Raw genomic sequence first — 25923 nt, 5'->3', positions numbered from 1 at the left:
AGCAAAAACCCATTTCTGATGTTAGAAGGGAGGTGGGGAGGTGAGTGCTGGGAGGCACATGTTTTGCCATTGTTCACTTTGTCCGGGCACAGAGCTTCTAGGGGAGCCTGTTGTCCCACTATCCCCACCTCCACTCTACAGGCCTCGTAGTAACTCAGTGGCCACTGCCCAGGAGACTCACCCCTTTTGGAGTTTCCTTGGGGATAGGCATTGCCAGTCCACGCTGAATTGGATATGTTTCTCTGAACATGGGTTTCAGAAAACCCATAAAATGAGGCCAGCCCTTCTCTGAGTTCACTGAAGTCCAGCAGGAAGGCCGCAGTAGTCTCAGCCTTCCCACACCTCTGTGGCCCATTCCCTCTGTTTTAGCACCTCTAGTGGGGTTTCTCATTGCCTGATCTGACCGTGATGGATGCAGACACCTTCAGTGGTGAGTTCCAGCGTATTTGAGCCTGAAGGACTCACAGAAGTCATCTACTCCGACTATTTTCTTTTCCCTCTGCAGAGAGATGGGGAAACTGACATTCTGGGAGGGGAAGTCACATGCCTGAGATTCTAGGACTAGTCAGGACGGCTCTTTCATATGTCAGTTCACATCCTGAACACCTCCAGTGTGCCAGAGGTGGGCTTGGGCTGTAGTGGTGAATTAGGCAGATGTGGGCCCCACACTCCTGGATGTTAGGGTCTTTTGGTGGGAAACAGTTAAATAAGGGCAGGCAGTGTGAAGAGAGGGAAGACAGTGACCAGCGGGGGAGTTCCATCTTAGTTTTCTAGGACTGCTATAATAAAGTGCCACAGACCAGGTGGCTTACACAGTAGAAATTGATTGTCTCACAGTTTTGGAGTTCAGAAGCCCAAGATCAAAGTGTTAGCGAGGCCACGGGGGCTGAAGGTGCTAGGGAGGGATCTGTCCTGGGCCTCTCTCCTCGCTTCTGGTGGCTTGCTGGTAATCCTTGGTGCTCCTTGGTTTGCCAACATTACACTGATCTCTGCCTTTGTGTTCACATGATACTCTCCCTCCGTGTGTGTCTGTCTCCAAATTTCCCCTTTTAATAAGGATACTGGTCACATTGGCCTAGGAGCCTGCCTTACCGGCAGCAAGACCTCATCTTAAATTGATAATCTGTAAAGATTGTTTCACCATCAGCCATAACTGCCGTGGGCTGAGCAGCGCGCCTCTCGGGACTCCCCTTTTAGAATGCAGATGTACCTCGGAAAGGTAATGCTTTGACCTTTCCAAATAAGGTTCACATTCACATTTACTGGATTGGGACTTTAGCATCTTTTAGGGGGCCACAATTCCACCCATAAAAACACAGTTCCCCCTATAACCCTCATCCTGTTTAGGACTCAGGGCGGGCCCTTCTGGGACTGCAATTCAAAGCTCCTAACGGTATCCTATTACTTTGTTCTGCCTGCTTTTGGTGCCTGGAGACACATCAATGGAATGATGGGATTGTTGGAATTTGGAAGGTAGGACTCACCCTTCAGGAAGTGCATGGAGTGGGACAGTCAGGATCAGTAGATGGGGAAGGTGAGGCTTTTTAAGGTGGACTGGGTGAGCCCTGAGCATACACCTCTGACCTGTCTAGTTTTTCACCCTTCACCAGTATCTGTCTGACAGATCGCAATCAGCAAACTCATTCCCATCGGCATTTCAAGGGTTAAATCGTTACCTTTCCTAGGCACATGTGCATTCTAAAAGGGAATTCTAGAGATGGGTATTGCCTAACCCATAGCAATTACTGCTGATGGCGGAATTCCTAGCCTGAGTAGGAAGATATTTCTTGGGCAGCTGGACCCCAGCGTACTCTGGAAGAAGCGTCATGGCCGTGACCCACCAGTTGGTTGTGCACTCACCTGAAGCTGGCTCAGTCCTTGCGATGGAGCCGTCAACAGTATCCCCATGCTCTTCCTGGGCATCACAGGCAGGCAGAGGGCAGGGCTCTGATGTGTTTCTTGGAGCAGGCTGGGTCTGTACTGTCTGTGTCTGGATATTTAATGCTGAAATAAGTGGTTGCATCCCTTCTGGGCAGAGCCTCTTGAGTTCACAGGGAACCGATTTTTGCTTCTCTTGCTTTTCTTCTTGAGGTTGCCATTGTCCTTTGGGTGCAGGCATCAGGGAACACCCACTCATACCAGCTTAACCAATCAGGAAATGTATGAGCTCCCATATGAGGCTGTGCTGAGGACAGCCAGTACAGGGGGATGCAACTCTGTCCTCCTCTGTGCGTTGTCTTCCCACAGTCTCATGGTGGGGTGTCTGTAGCAGCAGCTCCAGCCATCACATCCAGACCTGACAGTGTCCGGGTCTGCAGTGTCCAGTATGGGCGCCACTAACCACAAGTGGCTACTTAAATTTAAATGAATTAAAATGAAATTTAAATGTCTAGTTTCTCAGGCAAATCCACCACATTCCAAGTGCTCTGTAGCCATCTGCGGTGAGTGGCAGAAGAAGGTGGGGTTTTTATGAGCAAAGGAACCTGTTCCAGAGTCCCTCAGCATGGCCTCCTCTCAGTGACCACAGTTGGCTGCTTGTTCGTGCCGAAACCAGTGGCTCACAAAGCCTGGTCCCTGGACCACGGGGACACTCATTAGAGATGCAGGTTTGAGCTTCCTCCCATCCCTGCTGCATCAGAAACTCTGAGGGTTTCTACAGCTTACTAGCCCTCCAGTTTGAGATGGGCTGGCCCAACCTCATCTCTGGGAAGAGAACCGGAATGTCTGTACCAGGCTTGCACCAGTCCCTCGGGGCGGAATGCCTGGTGGGGCTGGCCCTGGGAGCACTCCAGCACCTGCCAGGGAGTTCCTGCTGGCTCAGCCACACCTGATGAGACGCAGAAGTCTACAAGCACACACTGCCCTGGCAGGAGGGGCCACTGGTAAGGTCACATGGTGATCTTAGGAACCTGAGGAAAGGCAAGAGCAAGATCCTTCTAAAAAAAAATCACCTCCACTTTCCCATTTACATCTCCCTAAATGGAAATGGCTGGGAAAAGAATGGCAGGTTGTATTCGGCATGAGAGGAAATCGGAGGCTGAAGCGTTGGGCGTGTAGACAGCATTCTCTCAGGCGGTCTGTCCGGTCTCAGATCTCCAGCCTGGCCCTACTCACAACTCACCTTTGCCAACAGCCTTAAGGGCGGCAGGTCTTTGTGCCAAGGCCTCCTCGGGCAGTTTTCATGGGTTTTCATCAGCTAAGCACACACAGCTTCCCTGAGGCCCTCCTCCCCCGCCTCCTGTGCCTGTTGTTGTGACCTGCCCCCGACCCTACCCTGTGGATCTGCCCGGGACTGCGCACTAGTTTCAGGCAATCAATACTTTTTTCCTCCCCATTCATCCTGACCTAATTTCTCAGTAGCCTTTTATTTCTCATCTTGGAAAACTGGGGAGGTTTTAAGGAGGAGAAGAGACATTCTTGGGCATCTCTTGTAAAGTGAGCCTTAAATTCCATGAAGATTGAAATAGCAGGAGATTTCTTATTAAATGGAGAGGTCTCCAGGCTTATTGGCAGGAGAAAGAGCTGGAGGGCTTCTCTCGTATCCCAGGGAAGACTCCTTGAAAGTGCTTCTGCTGGTTGACAGAGGGAGGTGGGGTGAGCCATCAGGGAAGTGGGGGCTGCCCACTGACGCCCTGTGACCTCTGATCCTTCATTCCTGGCCCAGACTTTTGGATCAGGGATAACCGTTTGCAAAGCCAATTTATCAGAGATGGGAATGCCTCCTCCTCGTGGGGCAGGTGTTTGGTACTCATAGGGATCGCGGTGAGCATGGCCCCCAATGTTATCACACTGCCAGGGAGACAGGTACTGTCTGGCACGACTGGCTATTCTGCTCTGTGTAGAGAGCAGAAAGAAAGAAGTAACTCGGGAAGAAGCAGTTAGTTCTGATGAGGTGAATCAGAGAAAGTTTCCTGGAGGAAGTGGCCCTTGAATTGGGCCTTCTAGGAAAGGTGCTCTGGACTCAGACGCAGCTGGGAAGTAGTTGGCCATGGCTGCTTATGGTGGTTTGGGTTCTGAAAAGCAGACCCTGAGTCAAGGGTTCGAAAGCAAGTCTTTGATCTGGCTGGAGATCTGGGGCCTGGACTTGCAGCATTGGAATCTAACCTCCTTTCACTCCAAGCTGGGGAAACACTGATCTGGAGTCACATACTCATTGACTAAGGGGGGGTGTCCCCCTTTGGCCTTCATTGTTGATGACATCAACGGGGGATTCCTTTAAAGGCAGTGGCTGCTGGATAGCCAGTAAAACAAGGGAGAAATAAGTCCATTCTGGCCAGCAAATGCAACTTTGGTCGGGAACAGAGGTTCTCAAACTGTACCAGGCATCAGAATCACCCGGAGGGCTTTTACAACACGGAGTGCTGCAGGGACTTAAACTGCCAGGGTTTCTGATTCAGTGGGTCCAGGTGGGACCTGAAATTTTGCCTAGCAGGTTCTCTAGTGAAACTTAGGTGCTTTAAGAAGCACTCGTTCACCCCAGGCAAGGCCTGGGTCTTTCCTGGACGGCTGTGGGTGTCCTGAGTTGTAGGTGAGGATGACTTGGTGCTCTGATGACTGTGCTCTGCCACTGCTTTGCCTCTCCCTGGTAGCCAGGGCCTGGAAGTGGCTAGGAAGTTTACCTGGACATCTCTCTGGCTCCTGGAAGCACAGGCCTACAGGGCCTAGAAGCAAAGATGAGACCTGCCCAGCTGTAAGACCAAGGAGGCACCTCAGTGGGAGCATGACAGTGAGGGAGCTCAGGACAAAGGGTGGTGGCTGAGAAATCCATCTAGCCGCCAGTCCATTTGCTGAGCCTCGGTGGTAGTGATAGTAGCAGCCAGGGCAACTGACACAAGGAGCTGAGGATTCCTGTGATGGGGACACTCCCTTCTGTCCTCCTTCTTACACCCAGATCAAAAGGAGGCTGGCTGCCCCGAGGTCTTCATGGCTGGAGACTGTGATGGGTTGTGTTGGCATGGCTCTGAGCCCCTTCCTTCTGTCCTGTTTCCTTCTCTCCTTTCTCCAGCTTCCTCCTAAGCCAGGCTGCGTCTTGCTGTTGCCTCCTTTATAAAATGGGGGTGAAAAGAACAGCCACCGGCTGCTCTTTGTCCACCATCCAGAGCCTGCTCCTGGTCTGGTGTCTTCCTCTTTTGGCCATTTTAGTCCAAACCAAATCCTTTACCTCTGAAATCTGATCCTGAACACAAAAGGAAAAGGAAAATCTGCCTCCTTCTCCAGGGGTTGCCAGACTTGGGTAAGGAAAGCCTGAGGTCGTGGGAGAGTTGACAGCTTTGCTTTTGAGTCCAGAAGAACAACTGCACAAGGTTAGAACTGCATTGGAAGCTTTTGTTGACAGCTACTTTGGAGGCTTTTGTTGACAACCCAGCTTGATGTTAGTTTTTGCTTTGCCTGTTTTTAAAAAGTTTACTGTAAATAACCACAGTGACAGCAGAGGAGGTTAGTCCTCATCTCTTTACCTGTCAACATCACTCGTAGGATGATGGCTTCATTCAGGGCATCACAGTTTGGTTTTCTTAAAAAAAAGTGTTGTGAGGCTAGGTGTGGTTGCTCACACCTATAATCCCAGCACTTCAGGAGGCCAAGGTAGGAGGATGGCTTGAGCCCAGGAGTTTGGGACCAGCCTGGGCAACATAGTGGGGCCCTGTTGCTACAAAAAGTAAAAAAAAAAAATAATAATTAGCCAGGCATGGTAGCACACCCCTGTAGTCCCAGCTGCTTGGGAGGCTGAGGTGGGAGGATTGCTTGAGCCCAGGAGGTCGAGGTTGCAGTGAGTCATGATTGTGCCACTGCACTCCAACCTGGGTGACAGAGCAAGACCGTGTCTCAAAAAAATTTTTTTTTGTTAAGGTTATGTTCATTGAGATATAATTTACATACACTAAAGTGTATTTTTTTAAAGTATACAGTTCAAGTTTTGACAAATAGTCATGCAACCATTGCTACTTTTAAGATACAGAACACTTCCTTCTGTATCTTAAAAATTCCCTCTGCACCTTTGCAGTCTGCCCTTTTCCCCACCCTCAGTCCCTGGCGGCCACTCATCTCTTTTCTGTTCCTGTAGTGTTGCCCTTCCCAGAATGTCATATCAGTGGTCGTGTAGTCTGTACCTTTTAGAGTTGGGCTTCTTTCGCTTAACGCAGGGCACTCCAGCTTCCCCCACACCCTGCGTGCATCCACAGTTGTATCATTCATCCCTTTTCATTGCTGAGTAATACTCCATCATAAGGACATAACACCGTTGTTTATTCATTCCCTAGCTGCTCTGAACAGCTGTGTGCTGGTTTTTGTATGCACATAAATTCTCATTTCTCCTGGGTAAAATACCTAAGCATGGGATTGCTGGGTGGTATGGCAATTGCATGTTTAGCTTTATAAGAAACCGTCAAACTGTTTTCTGAAGTGGCTGCATGACTTTGTATTCCCATCAGCAGTGTTTGAGAATTCCAGTTTTGAGAATCCAGCTGTATCCTTGCCAGCATTTGGTGGCATTGCTTTTTATTTTAGCCATTCTGATGGGCATATGGTGGTAAAGGAACTTCATGGTTGTCTTCAAATGCTTACAGGTCTATTGCATACAAGAAATCCAGTTGTTCCTTGTGGGCTTTAGGGGTTAGATCAAGGGTCAGTGGAGGGAATATCCAGAGACAGATTAATTCAGTAGAGGGCATCATTTTAGGGGGAGAGATAAGATGGGTGCTGCTGGGAAGTAGTGAGCTCCTTCACTGTGGAGTTTGGTCTTAGTGGCCATTTGAGGGATCCTGGCAACCATTTGTATGGTAGGGCTGCATCATTTTCAGAATATCTGTCAACCTCTAGATGCAAGTAAAAAGACAAAAACTTCAGTTGAATGGGGATCGAGAGGATTTTCTGCAACCCTTGCTGTTCTTTTGGAACTTCTGGGCGTAGCACATCTTGAGATTGGTCATGAGGTCCCCTGTGGCCCTCCTTGGCCCTCCTCAGCCCCCAACTACAAAAGGCCAGAGGCATGGGCTGCACTTTCTGCTGGGTCAGAGAGCCTGCTGTGTGATGGATCTCAGGTCTGGTTGACCTTACTTTCTGTATATGTCCTGTATGCTCAAGCCTTTGGGCCAGGAGAAATGGAACAGGAATCCTTCCCTATTAGGAGGCAGTATTGTGGGGGTGGTTGAGGTGCTGGCTCTGATGTCAGATCTGAGACTGCATGGGAATCCCATTTTCCTAGCCATGTAGTCTTTCTGGACGTGATTCTCGAGGAGCGATCCTAGCACAACACCAGTAGGGAGCTGCGGAGATTAATGAGTTGAAGGTGGAGTGTCTTTAGCACAGAACCCAGTGCTTGGGCAGTGCTTGGCACATGTCATTGCTACTTTATCTGTGTGGCCAGCCACCCCCAGGTCCTCATGGCTGTAGACTGAGACGTCTGGAGACAGAGATGGGAAGTGTTGGGATGGTTCTGAGCCCTTCCTTCTGTCCTGCCGCCTCCTCTCTTCTCTCCAGCTTCCTCGAAAGTCAGGGCTGCATCTTTCTGTTGCCTCATTTACAAAATGGGGATGAAATTCAAAATTTCTTATCTTCCCAAAGGCAGGTTACTAGGCCTGATGGTGCTTTTCTGTTGTGAAACTGAACATTTGATGTTTCTCTACTATTTCTTGAACTTGATTATAGCATATAATAGCCATTCTGAAAGTGTGGCCTAATGTCCCTGAGGTCCTTTCAGAGGGCTGGTGAGGTGAGACTGTTTTCATAATGATCCTAGGATGCCACTGGTCTTTTATGTTCTCATCCTCACATGGGTGTAGAGTGCAGTTTTCTAAAGGTTCCATCCTGGGTGTGTGACATTACACAGAGATGAGACTTCAGCTGTCTCTGTGAAGCTGGATGTTAAACAGCCTGTGTAACAAAATGCAAAGCAATGACACTCTTCCTGCCGCATTGTTTTGTTTTGTAATGGAAAGGGTGGTTAATGTCCCATGAAAAATCTTATGTGAATATACAATGGAGTTTTGACTTTTTAAAAAATAAGTAAATATTTAAAAATTTTTCTTGGTTTTGATTTCTAATCTTGTAAATTTTATTAGACATAACGTCTATGAACAAAAGCTCTTTAGAGTGTCAGATAAATATAGCGGTCCTAAGATCCAAAAATGTGCAAGCTTTGAGGTTAATACCTTGGTTTCTAGGATCATTTAGAGGTCCATATTCCATACCTCTGTGACCTGGACACACTATGTAACCTTGGTAAGCTTGTGTTTCCCGATGTGCAAAATGAGGATAACAGTGATATCTACCTTATGAGGATTGAACGGGATAATATATGAAAAGCATTTCAAAAACTGCCAGGCATGGCCGGGTGTGGTGCCTCACTGTAATCCCAGCACTTTGGAAGGCTGAGGTGGGCGGATCACCTGAGGTCAGGAGTTTGAGACCAGCCTGGCCAACATGGTGAAACTCCATCTCTACTAAATACAAAAAATCAGCCGGGCATGGTGGCACATGCCTGTAATCCCAACTACTCTGGAGGCTGAGGCAGGAGAATCGCTTGAACCCAGGAGGTGGAGGTTGCAGTGAGCCGAGATTGCACCACTGCACTCCAGCCTGGGCAACAAGAGTGAAACTCTGTCTCAAAAAAAAAAAACAGAACGACAACAAAAAACAAAACCTGCCAGGCTTGAAGTGCATGTTACTGATGGTTGTTATTTGGGAGGCAGCAAGGCATGAGGGTGAAGCACATGTGCTTCCAATCCAGACTGCCTGGGCACTTGAGTCAACGACCTAACCTTGCTGGGCCTCAGTTTCTCACCTGTGAAATGGGGACGATGTTATCAGTACACACCTGTGAGGTTGTTGCGACGGTGAAATCAATGCTTGGAACATAACCTCCCCCTGGGCTTGGTTAGAGGTTGAGTAGCAGGCACATTCAAAGGAAGCCCCACTTGTTGGAGAGTCAGGTAGGTTATAGTCAGTCAGATGACTCAGCACCATCACCCACCTGACCCGCAAAACTGCTGGGGGCAGCAGTGAAGCTGAGGGTCTCTTGGCGGAAAGGTGTGGGAAGGCTTCTGAAGCTGTAGAGGAGACCCCTTTGGGGAGGGGAGATGCTGACCCCTGGCCTCACCTCCAAAGAATATTTTGACCACAAAGGTGTGGCCTGGAGCACAGAAATCCTGGTTGTCATGGTACTGGTGGCTTTTAAACACAATCTGTGTTGCTTAATGACAGGGACACATTCTGAGAAATGCGTTGTCATTTGGTAATTTAGTCATTGTGTAAACATGAGTGTGCTTACACAAACTTAGATGGTATCTACCCCATACCTAGGTTACATGATATGGCCTGTTGTTCCTAGGCTGCAAACCTGTGCAGCATAGTACTGTACTGGCTACGGTAGGCAGTTGTAACACAATGGTAAGTATTTGTGTGTCTATACATAGAAAACAAAAGGTGCAGCAAAAGTACAGAATAAAAGATAAAAAATGGTCCAGCTGTACAGGGCACTTACATGAATGGAGCTTGCAGGACCTGAAGTTGTTCTGGGTGAGTCAGTGAGTGAGTGAGGAGAGAATGTGAGGGCATAGGACATGACTGTACACTGCTGTAAGCTTTGTAAACACGGTACACTTAGGCTGTATTCAACTTATAGAAAATATTTTTCCTTCTTCAATAGTAAACTATAGCTTACTGTAACTTTTTTACTTTATAAACTTTATATATATTTTTTTAACTTTTTGACTGTTTTGTAATAGCACTTAGCTTAAAACACAAACACATTGGGCCAGGTGTGGTGGCTCATGCCTGTAATCCGAGCACTTTGGAAACCCAAGGCAGGTAGATCCCTTGAGCTCAGAAGTTTGAGACTAGCCTGGGCGACATGGCAAAACCCTGTCTGTACAAAAAAATTAGCTGGGCGTGGTGGCACATGCCTGTAGTCCCGGCTACTTGGGAGGCTGAGGTGGGAGGATCGCTTGAGCCCAGGAGGCAGAGGTTGCAGTGAGCCGAGATTGTGCCACTGTATTCCAGCCTGGGTGACGACAAGACCCTGTCTCAAAAAAAAAAAGAATGCACACAAATACATTGTACAGCTGAATATTTTCTTTCTTTATATCCTTATTTTATAGGCTTTTTCTATTTAAAAAATTTTAAATTATTTTTGTACTTTTAAAACTTTTTTTGTTAAAAACTAAGACACAAATACATTAATATATTAGCCTAGGGCTACAGAGGGTCAGAATCAGCAAGACGTCATTAGGTGACAGGAATTTTTCACCTCTATCGTAATCTTTTAATTTATTTTTTTAGAGACAAGTTCTTGCTCTGTCACCCAGGCTGGAATGCAGTAGAGTGATCTCGGCTCACTGCAGCCTTGACCTCCTGGGCTCAGCCTCCCAAGTAGCTGTGACTCTAGGCACGTGCCACCACACCCAGCTAATTTTTTTGTATTTTTTGTTAGAGACTGGGTTTCGCCATGTTGGCCAGGCTGGTCTCAAACTCCTGAGCCCAAGGGATCTGCCTGCCTTGGCCTCCCAAAGTGCTTGGATTACAGGCATGAGCCACCACTCTTGGCTAAGATTTTTGTATTTTTTTGTAGAGATGTGGTTTAATCTTTTTTTTTTTTAAAACACTTATTTCTTTTGTTTCTAACTCTATTATAATCTTATGGGACCACTGTCCTACATGTGGTCCATCATTGACTGAAACATCTTTTGGCACATGACTGTCGTGCATTTCAGGGGATGCTGGAGTCAGGTGGTTGGGGTTCCACAACCAAAAAACACTGAAAAGTGCAGCGCTGGGAGTTGAGGCTCCCCCTCCCACAGTGGTCTGGCTTGTCATGCCTGGCGCTGAGCTCCCTATCCTCCCTGGCCCTTCTGGAAGGCCCCAAGCCACAGCTTTTGTCTTGGGGGACTCTTGGTTTGCATGAACATTTGGCCAACAAGGATCAGTGGGACATGGGTGGTCAGGACGGCACAGAGAGTCAGACCTGTCATGTCCTATGCCCTTTGTGCGTTGTGGGTCCACTGCAGAACAAACACTGTGTCCCCTGACATGAGTCAGCCTGCCAGATCCCATCCACAAATTGGATGTTTGCTGTGAGCTCCTCTGACCTCACCAAGGGTCTCTAGGGTTGGTTGAGGTATCAGGTAGACATATTGACAGGGTTCAATATAAAAGCACCATGGATTAGTCTCTTCTCCTGGAATGAGGTGCTTTCTTCCTAGAAATGGATTTGGATCTTGTCAGAGGTGGTGGTGGCAGCGGTGGCTGTTGCCTGCTAGGAGCATAAGGTGTGGGGCTCCCTGCAGGACACTCAGTCCTAGGGTGGGTGATGAGGGCTAGTGAGGGTTAAGTAGCCTGGAGGCATCAGGACCAACTTGAATGGCGTCACACTGACCTAAGCTGGGAGCCAGCAGCCCTCCTTTTAGCCTGCACGCCTGGGCTGGTTGGGCAGGTCTGTCAGGTGGGTGGATGGCTTGCAAAAAGGGAGCCGTGCAGTGTCCAGTCCTGGTCGAGGAGGGCGGGGACATGGCCCTTGGGCCCCAGCTGCCCTGGTCCTTAATAGCGTCACTGGATTTCAGGTGTGCCTTCCTCCTCGAGCCGTGCCTTCCACTCTCCTCAGGGCACAGTTTGGTCTGTCCTGCTCCATGTGCCTTGCTGGGGTGGTTACTGGGGTTGTTGAGTGCTTGGATGCTGGAGCCAGATGCCCTGCACTCACTTTCAGTTCTACCTGCTACCCTCTCCGGCTCAGTGTTCTCATCTATGAAAGGGGAATGGTAAGAGGACCCACTTGTTGGGGTGTCACGAACAGCTAACACAAGACAACAGCTCCGAACAGCACCGGACGCCTCGTGAATGCCAGATGAATGCAAGTTCACTTTATTATTCCCCTTCTACAGGCACTACCGGGAAGGCACCGTCCCCACCACCCCTCCTCACTGACCGGCAGGTGAACGAGAAGGTGGAGAACCTCTCCATCCAGCTGCGGCTGATGACCAGGGAGAGGAACGAGCTCCGCAAGCGCCTGGCCTTTGCCACGCATGGCACGGCCTTCGACAAGAGGTAGTAATCACGCTGTCTCCCCTGCCCAGGCCCCATGGTTGGGGTTACTACCCCGATGCTGGTGCTGTCACCCCCAGACACCCCTAGCTCCTGGGGGTCCAGGCTACACTGCCTGAGTGTCCCCTTTTCCCCACTTCACGTCCAGAAATGCTTCCCAGGGGCAGGACCCACAGGTTTCTGGGGCAGGTCCCCATCCCACATGTGGCGAGGCCCCTTAGTAGTGGTGTGCTTGTGTGCAAAGTCGGCTCGTGTGTGTGTGTGAGAGTGTGTGAGTGTGTGTTCCTACCAATGTCTCCTAGACCTGCCTAAGTTGAGTGAAGCTTTATGTGCTTGGTAAACATATTAATTGTTCCCTGCCACATACGTGTTTTATTTGTTTTTTGAGACGGGGTCTTGCTTTGTTGCCTGGGCTAGAATGCAGTGGCACAATCATGGTTCAATGCTGTTTTGACCTCCCTAGCTCAAGTGAACCTCCCACCTTAGCCTTCCGAGTAGCTGGGACTATAGGTGTGTGCCACCACGCCCAACTATTTTTTTTTTTATTTAATTTTTTTTGCTGCAGCAGGGTCTTTTGTTGTTGCCCAGGCTGGTTTTGAGCTTCTAGGCTCCAGTGATCCTCCTGCCTTGGCCTCCCAGAGTGCTGGAATTACAGGCGTGAACCACAGCGTCTGGCCCCACATGATGTGTTTTAAACAGACCACATTCTACCTGGTGTCTTTGTTGCTTTGAAGAAAATTTTTGCTTCTTTTGCTGTGAGTTAGAGGTAGATACCAGGGAAGCGTGGCCGGTAGGGTGGGGCAGAGAGAGAGTCTTTATCTACCTGCATGATCTAAGAGGACGTTCTGGAAAGGAGGAGGGCCACAGAGTGGTTTCTCCTTTAGCTCCCATGCTGGTAGAGGTCTGGAGGGAAGAGGGCTTGGTGTAAACACTTCAGTTTCACCTCTTTCCTTCAGGAGCAAGGGTCTATGCCTCTGCACTCTGTGCCTCTGGGATTATGCCAGGGCTGCAGAGCCTGATCCTTGAGCTTATATTCGTGAGGATCTGCCCCTCAGTCATTTGGCCCAAAGGCAGGACGAGTGAAGACGTGAATGTGCTAGCACATGAGAGTTGGCACACTGTGGCCCACGGGCCCACTGCCTGTTTTATAAAAGAAGTTTTATTGGAACACAGCCATGCTCATTGGTTACAAAGTGTCTATGACTGCTTTCCTGCTACAAAGGCAGAGTTGAGTGGTTGCAACAGAAACCATGTAGTGTGCAAAGCCTTAAGTATTTACTATGTGGCCTTTCGCAAAAAAAGTCTGCTGACCTCTGCTCTAGAAAAAGGGTCCTCAAACTTGAGCATGCACCAGAATCACCCACAGAGCTTGTTAATGCACAGATTGTTGCCTCTCTTTCCCTCCCTTCAGAACACCTGACTCAGGAGGACTGGGGCTGGGGCTAGGCCTGAGAATGTCTATTTGTGACAAGTTCCCAGATGATACTGTGTTGCAAGTCTGGGAACCCTACTCTGAGATCACTGCTCATGGCCAGTGTTCTTAACCTTGGTTGCACATTGGAATCCCTGGGGAGTTTTTAAAAATTCTCATGTTTGGGTCTTATCCTTAGAGATGCTAATGTAATTGATCTGGGCATTGGTATTTTAATGTGTACCCAAGATTGACAGTCACCGTTCTAAAGAGAGGAGAGATTTCTTTTATTTAATATTTTATTTTATTTTATTTTATTTTATTTATTATTTTTGAGACAGGATCCTCTCTGTTGCCCAGGCTGGAATGCAGTGGTGTGATCTTGACTCACTGCATCTTCAACCTTCTGGGCTCAAGTGATCCTCCCACCTTAGCCTCCTGAGTAGCTGGGACTACTGGCACATGCCACCACACCAGGCTAATTTTTTAATTTTTTTGTAGAGGCGGGGTTTCAGCATGTTGCTCAGGCTGGTCTCAAACCCCTGACTTCAAGTGATCCACCCGCCTCGGCCTCCCAAAGTGCTGGGATTACAGGCGTGAGTCACCACGGCCGGCCTACAGAGAAGAGACATTTCATCACAGGTTTCTGGCGGACTCAGAGCTGTTGTAGAGACTCCTGGGAGCTCCTACAGAACAAGTTGGCACCATCTCAGCTCTCCAGGCCCATGCAGGGAGCTCAGGCAACCATGGCTCCCTCCATCCTGGGGATTCTGATTCTGTGGATCTGAGTGAGGCCAGGATACCTGAGTTTAACAAACACTTAGGTGTGTGTGGTGCATAGGGGACCAGTATTTGGGAACCACTGGGCTGGCCTAATCCAGGACCTGGCTCCCCTGTCCGTGTGAATCCTGGGGCCTGTGTTCATGGGGCCGTTTGCTCTCTGGGCCAGGCCCTACCACAGGCTGAATCCTGACTACGAGAGGCTGAAGATCCAGTGCGTGCGAGCCATGTCGGACCTGCAGAGCCTGCAGAACCAGCACACCAACGCCTTGAAGAGGTGTGAGGAGGTGGCCAAGGAGACTGACTTCTACCAGTGAGTGAGGCCTGCTTGGCCAGGGCCCCCAACACCCACAGACAGCTGCTTTTGCCCTTCTTTTCTCTGGACTTGGTAGCCAGGGGTTCTGGTTCTAGTCCTGTCCCTGTGCAAGCAGCAAGCAGCAAGCAGTCTGCCTACAGCAGTTGTATTTGTGCCTTTGGGCCCCAGTTTTCCTAAGTGTTAAAACAAGGCTGTTAATCCCTCACATCTTATTGCCAGCTTCAGAGACCTGGCGGGCAGGAAAGTGATTCAGAACATGCAGCAGGAGTCAGGCAGGTCTCTGGGTCTCTGTCCAGGGGCCGTACTGCAGCTTCTTCCTGGAGGATAGGCCCAAGGGGTGTTTCCCTTTGGTCTCCCAGTACCCCTCTGAGGGTCTTTGCCTGCCCACCTGCTGATACCTGCCCAGGCCCCAGTATTTGGAGGCACTAGGTCTGTACCAGAGGGGCCTGTCTCCCTTCCCTGGAGACACATGTGCCCTTTTTGGTGTCAGGTTTGTAAGTGGTGATTTGGATGTTTCTGGAATTGGGCTGTTAGCAGGTTTTGGCTTGCCTCTGAGTGCTACAGACCTAGCTGCCATTGGCTCCTGTCTGCTGTATCTACGGGAAGACCTGAGGCTGGTGATGGCCTGGGGTGGGGCAGGGTGTGAGGGGCTGGCTGGGGCTCCCTGAGCATGTACCGGGTGTTTCAGCACACTCCACAGCCGGCTCCTGAGTGACCAGACTCGGCTGAAGGATGACGTGGACATGCTGAGGCGGGAGAATGGGCAGCTGCTGCGGGAGCGAAACCTGCTGCAGCAGTCGTGGGAGGACATGAAGCGGCTCCACGAGGAAGACCAGAAGGAGATCGGTGACCTCCGTGCCCAGCAGCAGCAGGTAGGCCCAGCTCCTGCAGACTGGCCATTTCTCCCAAGTAGTCCTCATTCCTTTTAATGGAGAATAATATTGAGAAGTAAATGCCAGGTCAGGCACGTTGGCCCACATCTGTGATCCCAGCGCTTTGGGAGACCAAAGTGAGAGATTGCTTGAGATGAGCCTGGGCAACATGGCAAGACCCCATCTCTACAAAAAAAAGAAAAATTAGCTGCACATGGTGGTGCACCTGTAGTCCTAGCTACTCAGGAGGTTGAGGCAGGAGGATCGTTGGAGCCTAGGAGTCTGAGGTTATAGTGAGCTATGATCATGCCACTGTACCCCAGTCTGGGCGATGGAGTGAGACCCTGTCTCTAAAAAAAAACACAGCCAACCAAGTGCTGGATGTGCTTGTAGCTTGGGTTAGCACTGTTTCCCGGCCCTCTCGGTGGAAAGAAGTAGGAAGTAGCTAAGTGTACATGTGCACAAGGCCATACACATACATACATACACATATGTATATCTGTATTTCTGTATCAGACATGTAGATTGAAAGCCATGAGTTCACATTGACACTTTCAATTCTAATCCAAGACCACAGGTTCATTGTGGTTTCCACCCTTTTTGTTTGTGTAACTTCTTTTAAAAACATCAGTGACAAGGCCGGGTGCAGTGACTCACACCTGTAATCCCAGCACTTTGGGAGGCCGAAGTGGGCGGATCATGAGGTCAGGAGATCGAGACCATCCTGACTAACACGGTGAAACCCCTTCTCTACTAAAAATACAAAAAATTAGCCGGGCATGGTGGCGGGCGCCTGTAGTCCCAGCTACTCGGGAGGCTGAGGCAGGAGAATGGCGTGAACCCGGGAAGCAGAGCATGCAGTGAGCCAGGATTGCACCACTGCATTCCAGTCTGGGTGACAGAGTGAGACTCTGCCTCAAAAAAAAAAAAAAAAAAAAATCCAATCAAACAAACAACAAACAAACAGTGACAAACGTAATTCCTGTGTTTTTGTTTTTGTGTTTTTGTTTTTGTTTTTTTGTTTTTGAGATGGAGTCTTGCTCTGTCGCCCAGGCTGGAGTGCAGTGGTATGATTTTGGCTCACTGCAACCTCTGCCTCCTGGGTTCAAGCGATTCTTCTGCCTCAGTCTCCTGAGTAGCTGGGACTACAGGCGCCCGCCACCACACCCAGCTAATTTTTGTGTTTTTAGTAGAGACGGGGTTCACCACGTTGGCCAGGATGGTCTTGATCTCCTGACCTCATGATCCACCCACGTTGGCCTCCCAAAGTGCTGGGATTGCAGGCGTGAGCCACCGTGCCCTGCCGATTCCTGTTATTCTTAATTTGTTTACTTGGTCAATTCCCCATGTGTAGCTGCCTCCCACGCCCTCTGCAGTCCCCCATCCCGTTCTCATCCCCTCCTGACCCTTTGTGGGCTCTCCCACCCCATGCCTTCTCTCTGCTAGGCCTGGTCTCCTCATGTGATGCCAGGACCCCCTCCTCATTCCATGCCAGCTGTGATATCCCCTCTGGGGCGACCTGCCCCAGTGTAGGTCCCTGTCTTGCTCTACTTTGCCTACTGGCTTTAAGGTTTAATTGTTTAGATAAAAGGAATATTCCATATTCCAATGAAACTGTATTCCATTGAAAAACTTGCTTCTCTTGAAAAACTTGCTGTTTATTTTCTTTTCTCCGGTATTGATTGAGGTTTTATGTGGAGTAACCAGGGCAGGCTCAGCAAGGGACCCTAAGATGGATATACTTGGAGCTATTAGAGTATTTTTTGTGTGCCCTCTGATTAGGGGAATTGGTTGTGTGAGGTGGCTGGGGCAGAGGTTGGTGTTTAGCCCATAGGTCTTGACTGAGCCTTGGTAATGGAAAGCCGGCAACAGGAAGATTGTCCTTCTCGCACCTGCTGCATGGCTCAGAGAAGCTGCGACGGCACCCTTTCCACCCTTTATAGGTTCAGGAGGTGGGGGTGGTGCTCTTGGAGCATTTCTCTAAGGATGAAATGAGAGTAGAAGGTGCCTTGCTAGCTCTGGTTAGTACTGCCCACAACCCGTTCCCCCTGCAGGGACCCTTCCTTGTGCATGTCAGTGGAGCTTCCTAGAGCAAACAGATTTAAAGACTGTAGGTTTTCAGTTTCTAAAAAGGCAAAAATATTTTTAACCTCAAAAGAAATCCTTTGGAGAAATCTTGCGTGTGAAGCAGGTAAGGATGGCGGTGCTGTGTTGAAACAAAGCTCCCGGGAAGCTGCCCGAGGGGATGGGCCTCTAAGGGTTTGAGCCCCTTCTCTGCCCTGGGGTGTGTGGTAACTTCCCCCACCTGTGGGCAGGCGGCCCCTCCCAGCCTTCACCTGCACCCTGCTGTGTGCTTTGTTTTCTTGCTCTTTTGCCAGCAGTTTGTTCTTCTTGGTCTACACTTGGCTCAGGTAACCTTTTGCCTTGGGGTTTAGTTTGGATTCTATTCTTCCTTGAGAGAGTCATCATTTCAAAAGTGTATATGACTCCACCTCGGTCCGCAGGAAGCCCCACAGCCTTGCTAGAAAGTGTGAGGTTGGAGCAGCATCTCAGTGTAGCAGAATTGTCTTATATGACTGTCACGAAGACACTGCGTGGAAGGCGCTGGCGCCGTGTGCCCGTGTGTATGAGGCGCTCAGTCAGTGTTGTGGTCATTAATGATATTGTTCTAATCCTGTCAAGTCTGGGTTTAAATCTGCCTCATCCAGGATGTGTAGAAATTAGAACCTGCATACATTGTGGGTGGGAAGAAATGATACAGCCACTGTGAAAGGCAGCCTAGTGATTCCTCAAAAAACTAAACAGAGCTAACAGCTGACCTCCCAGCGACACGCCTAGGTGTGCACCCAGGAGACCTGAAAATATATGTCCACACAGAAACTTGAGGTGTGAATATTCATAGCAGCCCAAAACCGGTAACCCAAAGGTCCACTGACTGATGAATGGATAAATAAAATGTGATCTATCCATACAATGGAGTATTATTCAGCATAACAAGGAATGCAATGCTGATCCATGCTATAATGTGGATGAACTTCAAAAACATGACAGCCAATGAAAGAAACCAGCCACAAAAGACCACAAACTATGATTCCAGGTACATGAAATGTCCACAACAGGGAAATCTATGTGGACACAAAGCAGATTTGTGGTTGTCTTGGGCTTGGGGTTTGGGAAGTGACTGCTGATGGGTACTGGTTTATTTTGGGGGTGATAAAAATGTTCTGGAATTAGATAGTGGTAGTGGCTTCACAACTTTGTGGATTCATAACCTCGTGAATATATTAAACTGAATTGTACACTTTGTGTGGTATGTAAATTATAACTCAGAGAGGAAAAAAAAAAGACTCAGAAGTTCACCTTGTCATAAGTAGAGAAATCCAGGCTGGGTACAGTGGCTCACGCCTGTAATCCCAGCACTTTGGAAAGAGCAGGAGGATCCCTTGGGTCGAGGAGTCCAAGATCAGCCTGGGCAACATAGAGAGACTCTATCTGTACAAAACATTGTTTAATTAAAAAAATTATTTTTTAGGAAGAGCACTCTGCCCTCAAGAACCGTAAAGTTTCCTTGTCTCCTGTTCTCTGACTTTCTTGAGCACCTGCTCAGCTTTACAGACATTCAGACTGAGACGTCCCTCCCACCCCCATCCTCTCTCCCTTTCCTGTCTGCCTAACAGGGGAGGGTCTTCCTCTCCAACCCCGCAGCCCATTCCCTGCTCTCCTTTTCCTACCGCTGTGGTCCTTGGCAGCAGGGGTGGGGGTGGGGATGCATCCTGGTCATTGGGGTCCCCCAGGTCAGTTCAGCTGGACCAGTGCCTCCCAGCAAACACCACCTCCAGACCCCACCAGGAGAAGAGGCCTGGCTGCCACAGGGAGCAGGGCTGGGAGCATCTCAGAGCTGCTGGGCGGCCAGCCCCCTATCCCGGCATCCCGGGCCCTCTTGCCTTCGTCAGGCGTGGGGTGGATGCCCAGGTGGCAGTAGGCCAGCAGCAGAGGAAGCGAGGACACGGGGATGGCCACAGGCTTGCTCCCCGCTGGGCCCGAGGGCAAAGGTCGACCTTGCTGGACAAGGGCAGTTTTGTTGCCGGGTTCCTCCCACGCCTTGTAAACTTGAAGAGGCCCTTGCAGGGTAAATGGTGCTGTTTGACTTGCGTGTTTGCTTGAGGGATTTGTGGGGCTTCCCGGCCCTCTGCATGATTTATCTCAGAGGAAATGAGGCACTCTGGGGGAGGGGGCGCCGTGGTTGAGAGCAGCAAACAGGTGTTTTGTCCGTATGTGTGTTTTGCTGGGGAGGGCCTCTGCCTGGCATCCCCGTCTCTGGGTTTGGGCATTCTTCTAGGCTGTGTCAAGAAAGCCCAGGAGACCCTGACAAGGCTTGGTTGGGGAATCTAAGTAGAGGGTGTTTTTGCATCTTTTTTCTTTACTAAAATAGTGCGTATTCTCTGGTTAAAATAGAAAAAAGTCTTCAACCAATGTGGAAGGCAGCCACCCACCTCCTCAGACCCAGCCTAGCTTTGTGGAAATGACCATCCTCTGGGTAAACCATTGGGATGGATGTGGATCCTTGTAGATTTTTTTTTAAAATGTCACATTTAATACTCATATAGTTTTGTTTTTTGTTCCCTGAAACCTGCTTTCAAAACAAATATCCTACAATATATCATGGGTTTCCTTACATTTTCTGTGAATTTGCACATCCAAAAAGGTCCGTGCTTGTTTTGTTGTCTGTCAGGTGTTAATCAAATTCTGTGTGGAGCGTCTTGGTGGTCAACATCTTCCCATGTTACAAACCGTGTTTCAGTGGACACACATGTCTTTGTGCTCTTTTGCACACACGTTTTGAAGTTTGAGCCTTACAGGTAGAATTCCTGAGACCAGGGCAGTGCACATGTTCTCCTAGGTCCTGCCAATCTATCTGGGAAACCTCTCAGGCCCCAAGAGTCTTCTGTCTCCTCCTCCTTGCCCTTTCCCCTGTCTTTAAAATATACTTTCTTGGCCGGGCGCGGTGGCTCACGCCTGTAATCCCAGCACTTTGGGAGGCCGAGGCAGGCAGATCACAAGGTCAGGAGATCGAGACCATCCTGCATAACATGGTGAAACCCTGTCTGTACTAGAAATACAAAAAATTAGCCGGGCGTGGTAGCGGGCGCCTGTAGTCCCAGCTACTCGGGAGGCTGAGGCAGGAGAATGGCATGAACCTGGGAGGCGGGGCTTGCAGTGAGCCAAGATCTCACCACTGCACTCCAGTCTGGGCGACAGAGCGAGACTCCGTCTCAAAAATAAAATAAAATAAAATATACTTTCTCTTGTAATTCATGAAAGTCGATTTTCTTGTCCCAGGTATCCTGAATGAATGCCCTTTGATGGGCCTGAAAGAAGGGAGGAGAGGGGTTTCCTGGTTGCTGAAGGGCATCCCTTACAGAGAAGCCCACAGAGGAGTGTTCTGACCAGTGTGGGGTACAGGTAGGAGGGTTGGTCTCTTCCTGGCCTCCCTGCAGGGAGCAGCCCAGACTATGGCTGTCTTTGTGCCTCCCCAGTGTAACTTCCACCCCCTTCTCCTTAAACTCACAGGCCAACTGTCCTGTGCTCAGGCCGGCAGGGCATCATCTCTAAAGACTGCTGCCTGCCTGAGGGGAGAAGTTGACTCTCAGGCCAGGCTCGGGGGCTCACACCTGTAATCTTAGCACTTTGGGAGGCCGAAGCCAGTGCATCACTTGAGTCTAGGAGCTCAAGACCAGCCTGGGCAACATAGTGAGACCCCGCCGCCCCATCTCTATACAAAATAAAAAATTAGCCAGGTGTGATGGGGCATGCCTGTGATCCCAGCTACTTGGGAGGCTGAGGCAGGAGGCTCACTTGAGCCTGGGAGGTTGAGGTTGCAGTGAACTGTGATCACTTTAATTTTAGAATTCTGGGCCAAATTTAAATGTTCTCTCTTTCATTAGCCTTTTCTGGGAAGCTAAACATTTGACTGTAGTTAGATGTGTGTGTGTGTGCATGCGCACGTGTGTGTGCACGTACATGTGGGAAATACCTACCAAGAACATAATCCTCTAATGGTGACAGGGAAATGTTCTAGACCAATAGATTTAGTTTTTCGGATTCTCCGGAGTTAACCGTGACCTGGTTCCCCAGCTTTGTTCAGAGGCTGTTGGTTACATAGCACAGGCCTGGCACTGAGTCCTGCTTGTAGAGAAAGGGTGAAAAGTGTTTGGAGGCCTGCGAGCCTCTTTGAGTATCTAGTTGCTGCCCTGTGGGAACAGGTTATTCTGTTTGACTCCAAGGCTAGAGTGAGAACCGGAGGTTAGGAGTTGCAGGGAGGCGGAGTAGCTCGTGGTGAGCAGGACCCTTTCCCAAGGAGCTTTCACCTGTGGAACAGGCCGAGGGTGGCAGTTATCGTGGTGGAAGCAGTATGGGGCCTGATCTCTCTCTCTCGGTCTTCTGACCCGAGTATCCCATCATGTTATGAAGGCTGGGGGGAGCAGCAGAAAGGACCTCGAGGTCTGCGCTGGGATTTCCCTGACCCACCCTGTCGCACTGGGAATTCGTGGCCCACTCTCATGGCCCTTTCTGGCAGCCTGATTCCCACGGCCCTGAATCATCCTTGGATTGTCACACAGGCCTGGATCCAGGCCCCTCAAGGTTAGCCGTTCAGGGGACTGCAAAGAGGCCGAACCATGGTATAGACTCCTGATTCTGCCATGCACTGGTGGAGGTGGGCTCTGCTGGGCTACTGCCCAGAACCCGGCTTTGTATCATTTCAAGGCTGCCTTTAGAACGAGATTGTTTCTGAGCTGGGAAGGCGGGAAGCCGCTACAGGAGAGCATTGGCTCGTCTCCGCGCGGCTGCCACCTTGTGGGGAACTCAGGCAATGGCAGCCGCCTTTGTTCCCAGCGAACCAGACTCATTTGGAGCCAATGGGGTTCTCACTTGGCTTAGGGGATATTTAGAGAGTAAAACATTTGAGGTAATTTTTTTTTTTTTGGATACAGAGTATCGCTCTGTCACCCAGGCTAGGGTACAGTGGCACAATCTTGGCTCACTGCAACCTACGCCTCCTGGGTTCAAGCAATTCTCCTGCCTCAGCCTCCTGAGTAGCAGGGATTCCAGGTGCCCATCACCACGCCTGGCTAATTTTTGTATTTTTCGTAGAGACAGGGTTTCACCATGTTAACCCGGCTGGTCTCGAACTCCCAACCTTGTGATCTGCCCACCTCGGCCTCCCAAAGTGCTAGGATTACAGGCGTGAGCCACCGTGCCCGGCCTGAAGTAATTTTTAATTGGCATTTTTGAGGTATTGCTCACCAATCAGGGCAATCCAGTTTAGATGCTGGACCTTTCCAGACGTGGGTGGAAGGCATTGGTTGACCAGATTTCAGGAGTTTATTGACCAGATTATGGTCATGGGTAAGCCCATTCCTTTTTTTTTGAGATGAAGTCTCGCGCTTGTCACCCAGACTGGAGTGCAGTGGTGCGATCTCAACTCACTGCAACCTCTGCCTCCTGGGTTCAAGCGATTCTCCTGCCTCAGCCTCCCGAGTAGCTAGGATTGCAGGTGCCTGCCACCATGTGCAGCTAATTTTTGTATGTTTAGTAGAGACAAGGTTTCACCATGTTGGTCAGGCTGGTCTGAATCTCCTGATCTCAGGTGATCCGCCCACCTCGGCCTCTCAAAGTTCTGGGATTACAGGCATGAGCCACTGTGCCTGGCCTGGCTTTTTTTTTTTTTTTTTTTTTTAAGATTTTAGATGTAGAGCAGGCACTGTCAGTGAGGTTCTGGTTCTCAGTGTGCATTCCTGTTTTGCAACAGTGATGCCATTTTACAAAACAGTGAAGATTTTGACCACCTGAAACACCTGTGTACTACTTTTTCAAATAAATTCTATATTTTGGTGTCCTAGTAAGATTTCCCTTGAAAGAAAATGTTCCACTTTAAAAATAAATGAAGGAAAAAGAATGAACCTGAAACGAACCAATCCTCCCTCCCTCCCTCCCTCCCTTCCTTCCTTCCTTCCTCCTTCCTTCCCTCTGTTTCTCTCTTTCTCCTCCCCTTCCTTCCTTCCCCTCTTCCTTCCCTCCCTCCCTCCATCCTTCCGTTTCTCCCTCTTCCTTGACTTCCTCTTTAAGAGTCTACAGTCCTAGGATCTAATGCTTAGGCCTTAGAGGAAGGAGCTTACTTTCTTGTTGCTCTGATTCTGACTTTTAAATTAAGCCCTCTTTTGCTTTTTGTGTTTTTCATGTTTATTGAGGGCTGACCCTAACTCCAAAGAGAATATTCCATCGTCCCAGGTTCTGGATCTCTAGGCTGCAAACATTTGATAACCCAGGCCCCCACTGAATGAGCCAGGGAATTCCTCGGCTGTTGGAGCTGGAAGGGCCAGACAGGCTTACCTGGTCTAGCCTTGGCATTTGAGGAATCCGGAAGCTGAAACCCAGAGTGGTGGAGTGACCCACCCCAGGGCTCAGATCCCATGAGGTGCTTAGCCGAAGCCAGCAGCCCCCCTGGCAACCTCTTAACTCATCTTCTTGGTTTGGTTTTTTCTCTATAACAGCACCCCAAATGAACTTTAGTGCCTGTCATTCAGAGTAGAATGCTGTCTAGCTTAAAACCCTCCACAGCTTCCTGTCTCACTCAGGAGACCATCTTCACTGTGAGCCCTGCAGCCATGGCCACCCCCATGCCCACGCCCACTTCTCCAGGTCCCCTTTGAATCCACCTCCCGCTGTGCACTGGGCTCCTGCTACTCCGCCCTGCCCCTCCCCTCTCTTTATCTCTAGAACACGCCTGCAGGCCCTGCCTCTGGGCCTTTGCCCCTGCCCTCCCCTCTGCCCGGCGTGCTCTTCTTCATTTGCCTCTGAATTCTGAAGTCACCTTCTTCAAGAAGCCTCTTCAGCCTTAGTCTCCCTCACAGTCCTCCCCTCTGCTACTCAGATGGCTCTCTCCAGCCCATTATACTGTTTTATTTTTTATTTTCTTGATAGTTCTTACCTTGCTCTGAAGTTACTTTATTTGGCCTGTGTGTCCACACCCTCCAAATTAGGATAAAAGGCCCACAGGTCACAACCTCTTTCTTTCCCGTCTGGCATCACCAGCACCTAGAACAGTGCTAGACATATTAGGTATTTGCATGGGATGCGAGGGTACCCTACACCATGGAGGGTCACCCTAGGGCTTTTGAGAGTCTTTAGGTCCGATTTACAAAACCTGATTCTGGGCTATGTGACTTTCTGGGAGGACTCACAAGATTCAGTATGTAATTATACTCAATGGCTGACATTTATTACAACAAACGTACACAGAGCAAAGTCGGCAAAGGGGAAAGACGCGTGAGGCAAAGTCCAGAGGAAACTGGGCCCGAGTTTCCAAGCGTCCTCTCCTGGTGGAGTTTCACCAGATGCACTGAATTCCTCCAGAATGGAATCCCAACAACACACGAGAAGTGCTGGCCTCCACGGAGGCCTGTTAGACACTCAGTGCCCAAGTGTCTTACTGAGGGCTGGTCATGTGGGTACCTCTGCCTAGCATGTACCCAGATTCTGTACTCCCAGAAGAAAGCAGGTGTTCAGCATAAGCCACTTTGTTTGTACAGGCTCAGTACCAGAGCTGCTTATATCACCGGAAGAAAGTTTCACATCAGCCTAGAGAACTGTTTACTGTTTGGGTTCCTAGACACCATTCAATAGGGTCAACCTTGCAAGCAGGTCTTTCTAAGGATATAGAAATGTCAGGTCAGCTGTGTTAACTGTTCTGCACAATACTTAGTAAATACTTGTGACTGAGTGAATCTAAATGAATCAGCCCAGTGTGACTGCAAGGCCTGGAGAATTGGACCTCAAGACTCTCAAAAGCCCTAGGGTGACCCCCCCCCTTGTCATCAGTCCCACCCTCAGACAGACAAAAGTGAGAGTGGGAGGTCTCCTCCACCACCTCCCCCAGACCCTTGGTAAGTGGGACTGTCTGGTCTCCAGGTGTTGAAGCACAACGGGTCATCCGAGATTCTCAACAAGCTGTATGACACGGCCATGGACAAGTTGGAGGTGGTCAAGAAGGACTATGACGCCCTGCGGAAGAGGTACAGTGAGAAAGTCGCCATCCACAATGCAGACCTGAGCCGCCTGGAGCAGCTTGGGGAGGAGAACCAGCGGCTGCTGAAGCAGACAGAGATGCTGACCCAGCAGAGGGACACGGCCATCCAGCTACAGCACCAGTGTGCCCTCTCCCTGAGGAGGTAGGGCTAGGGCCACGGGGGGCTGGGGGCAAATGGGTCCTGTAAGGTTCCCAACCACCCCCAGGTGATGAGAAGAGCATGAGTTACGGTGCTTTTTCAATCAAAAAATGCTTCTGACCAGGAAACCTTTTTTTTTTTTGACTAACGAATCTGTCTTGGGAATCATGGCTCCCTCCTCCCATCTGAACATCCCTGTTTACCTTCAGGTCCACAGACACCATTCAGTGGTTAGCCTTGCAAGCGGGCCTGTCTGAGGATGTAGAAATTTCAGGTCTGCTGTATTAA

The 25923-nt window shown here is 49.6% G+C and overlaps 1 protein-coding gene across 1 annotated transcript in view; it reads left to right on the top strand.

The window, feature by feature from the left end:
- The window catches only part of DLG5 (discs, large homolog 5 (Drosophila)), a 155354-nt gene that overhangs the window by 77263 nt on the left and 52168 nt on the right, over positions 1–25923 (top strand). The window contains exons 3-7 of the mRNA XM_011974879.1: positions 2304–2330; positions 11871–12033; positions 14391–14534; positions 15226–15409; positions 25379–25638. Of these exons, the coding sequence (XP_011830269.1) occupies positions 2304–2330; positions 11871–12033; positions 14391–14534; positions 15226–15409; positions 25379–25638 (778 nt within the window). The remainder of the gene's footprint in view (positions 1–2303; positions 2331–11870; positions 12034–14390; positions 14535–15225; positions 15410–25378; positions 25639–25923) is intronic.

This window comes from Mandrillus leucophaeus, unplaced genomic scaffold (genome assembly GCF_000951045.1).
Source record: "Mandrillus leucophaeus isolate KB7577 unplaced genomic scaffold, Mleu.le_1.0 Scaffold15, whole genome shotgun sequence".
Classification (NCBI taxonomy): domain Eukaryota; kingdom Metazoa; phylum Chordata; class Mammalia; order Primates; family Cercopithecidae; genus Mandrillus; species Mandrillus leucophaeus.
The sequence above is the reverse complement of the archived record's forward strand: the minus strand, read 5'-3'. Positions and strand labels throughout refer to the sequence as shown.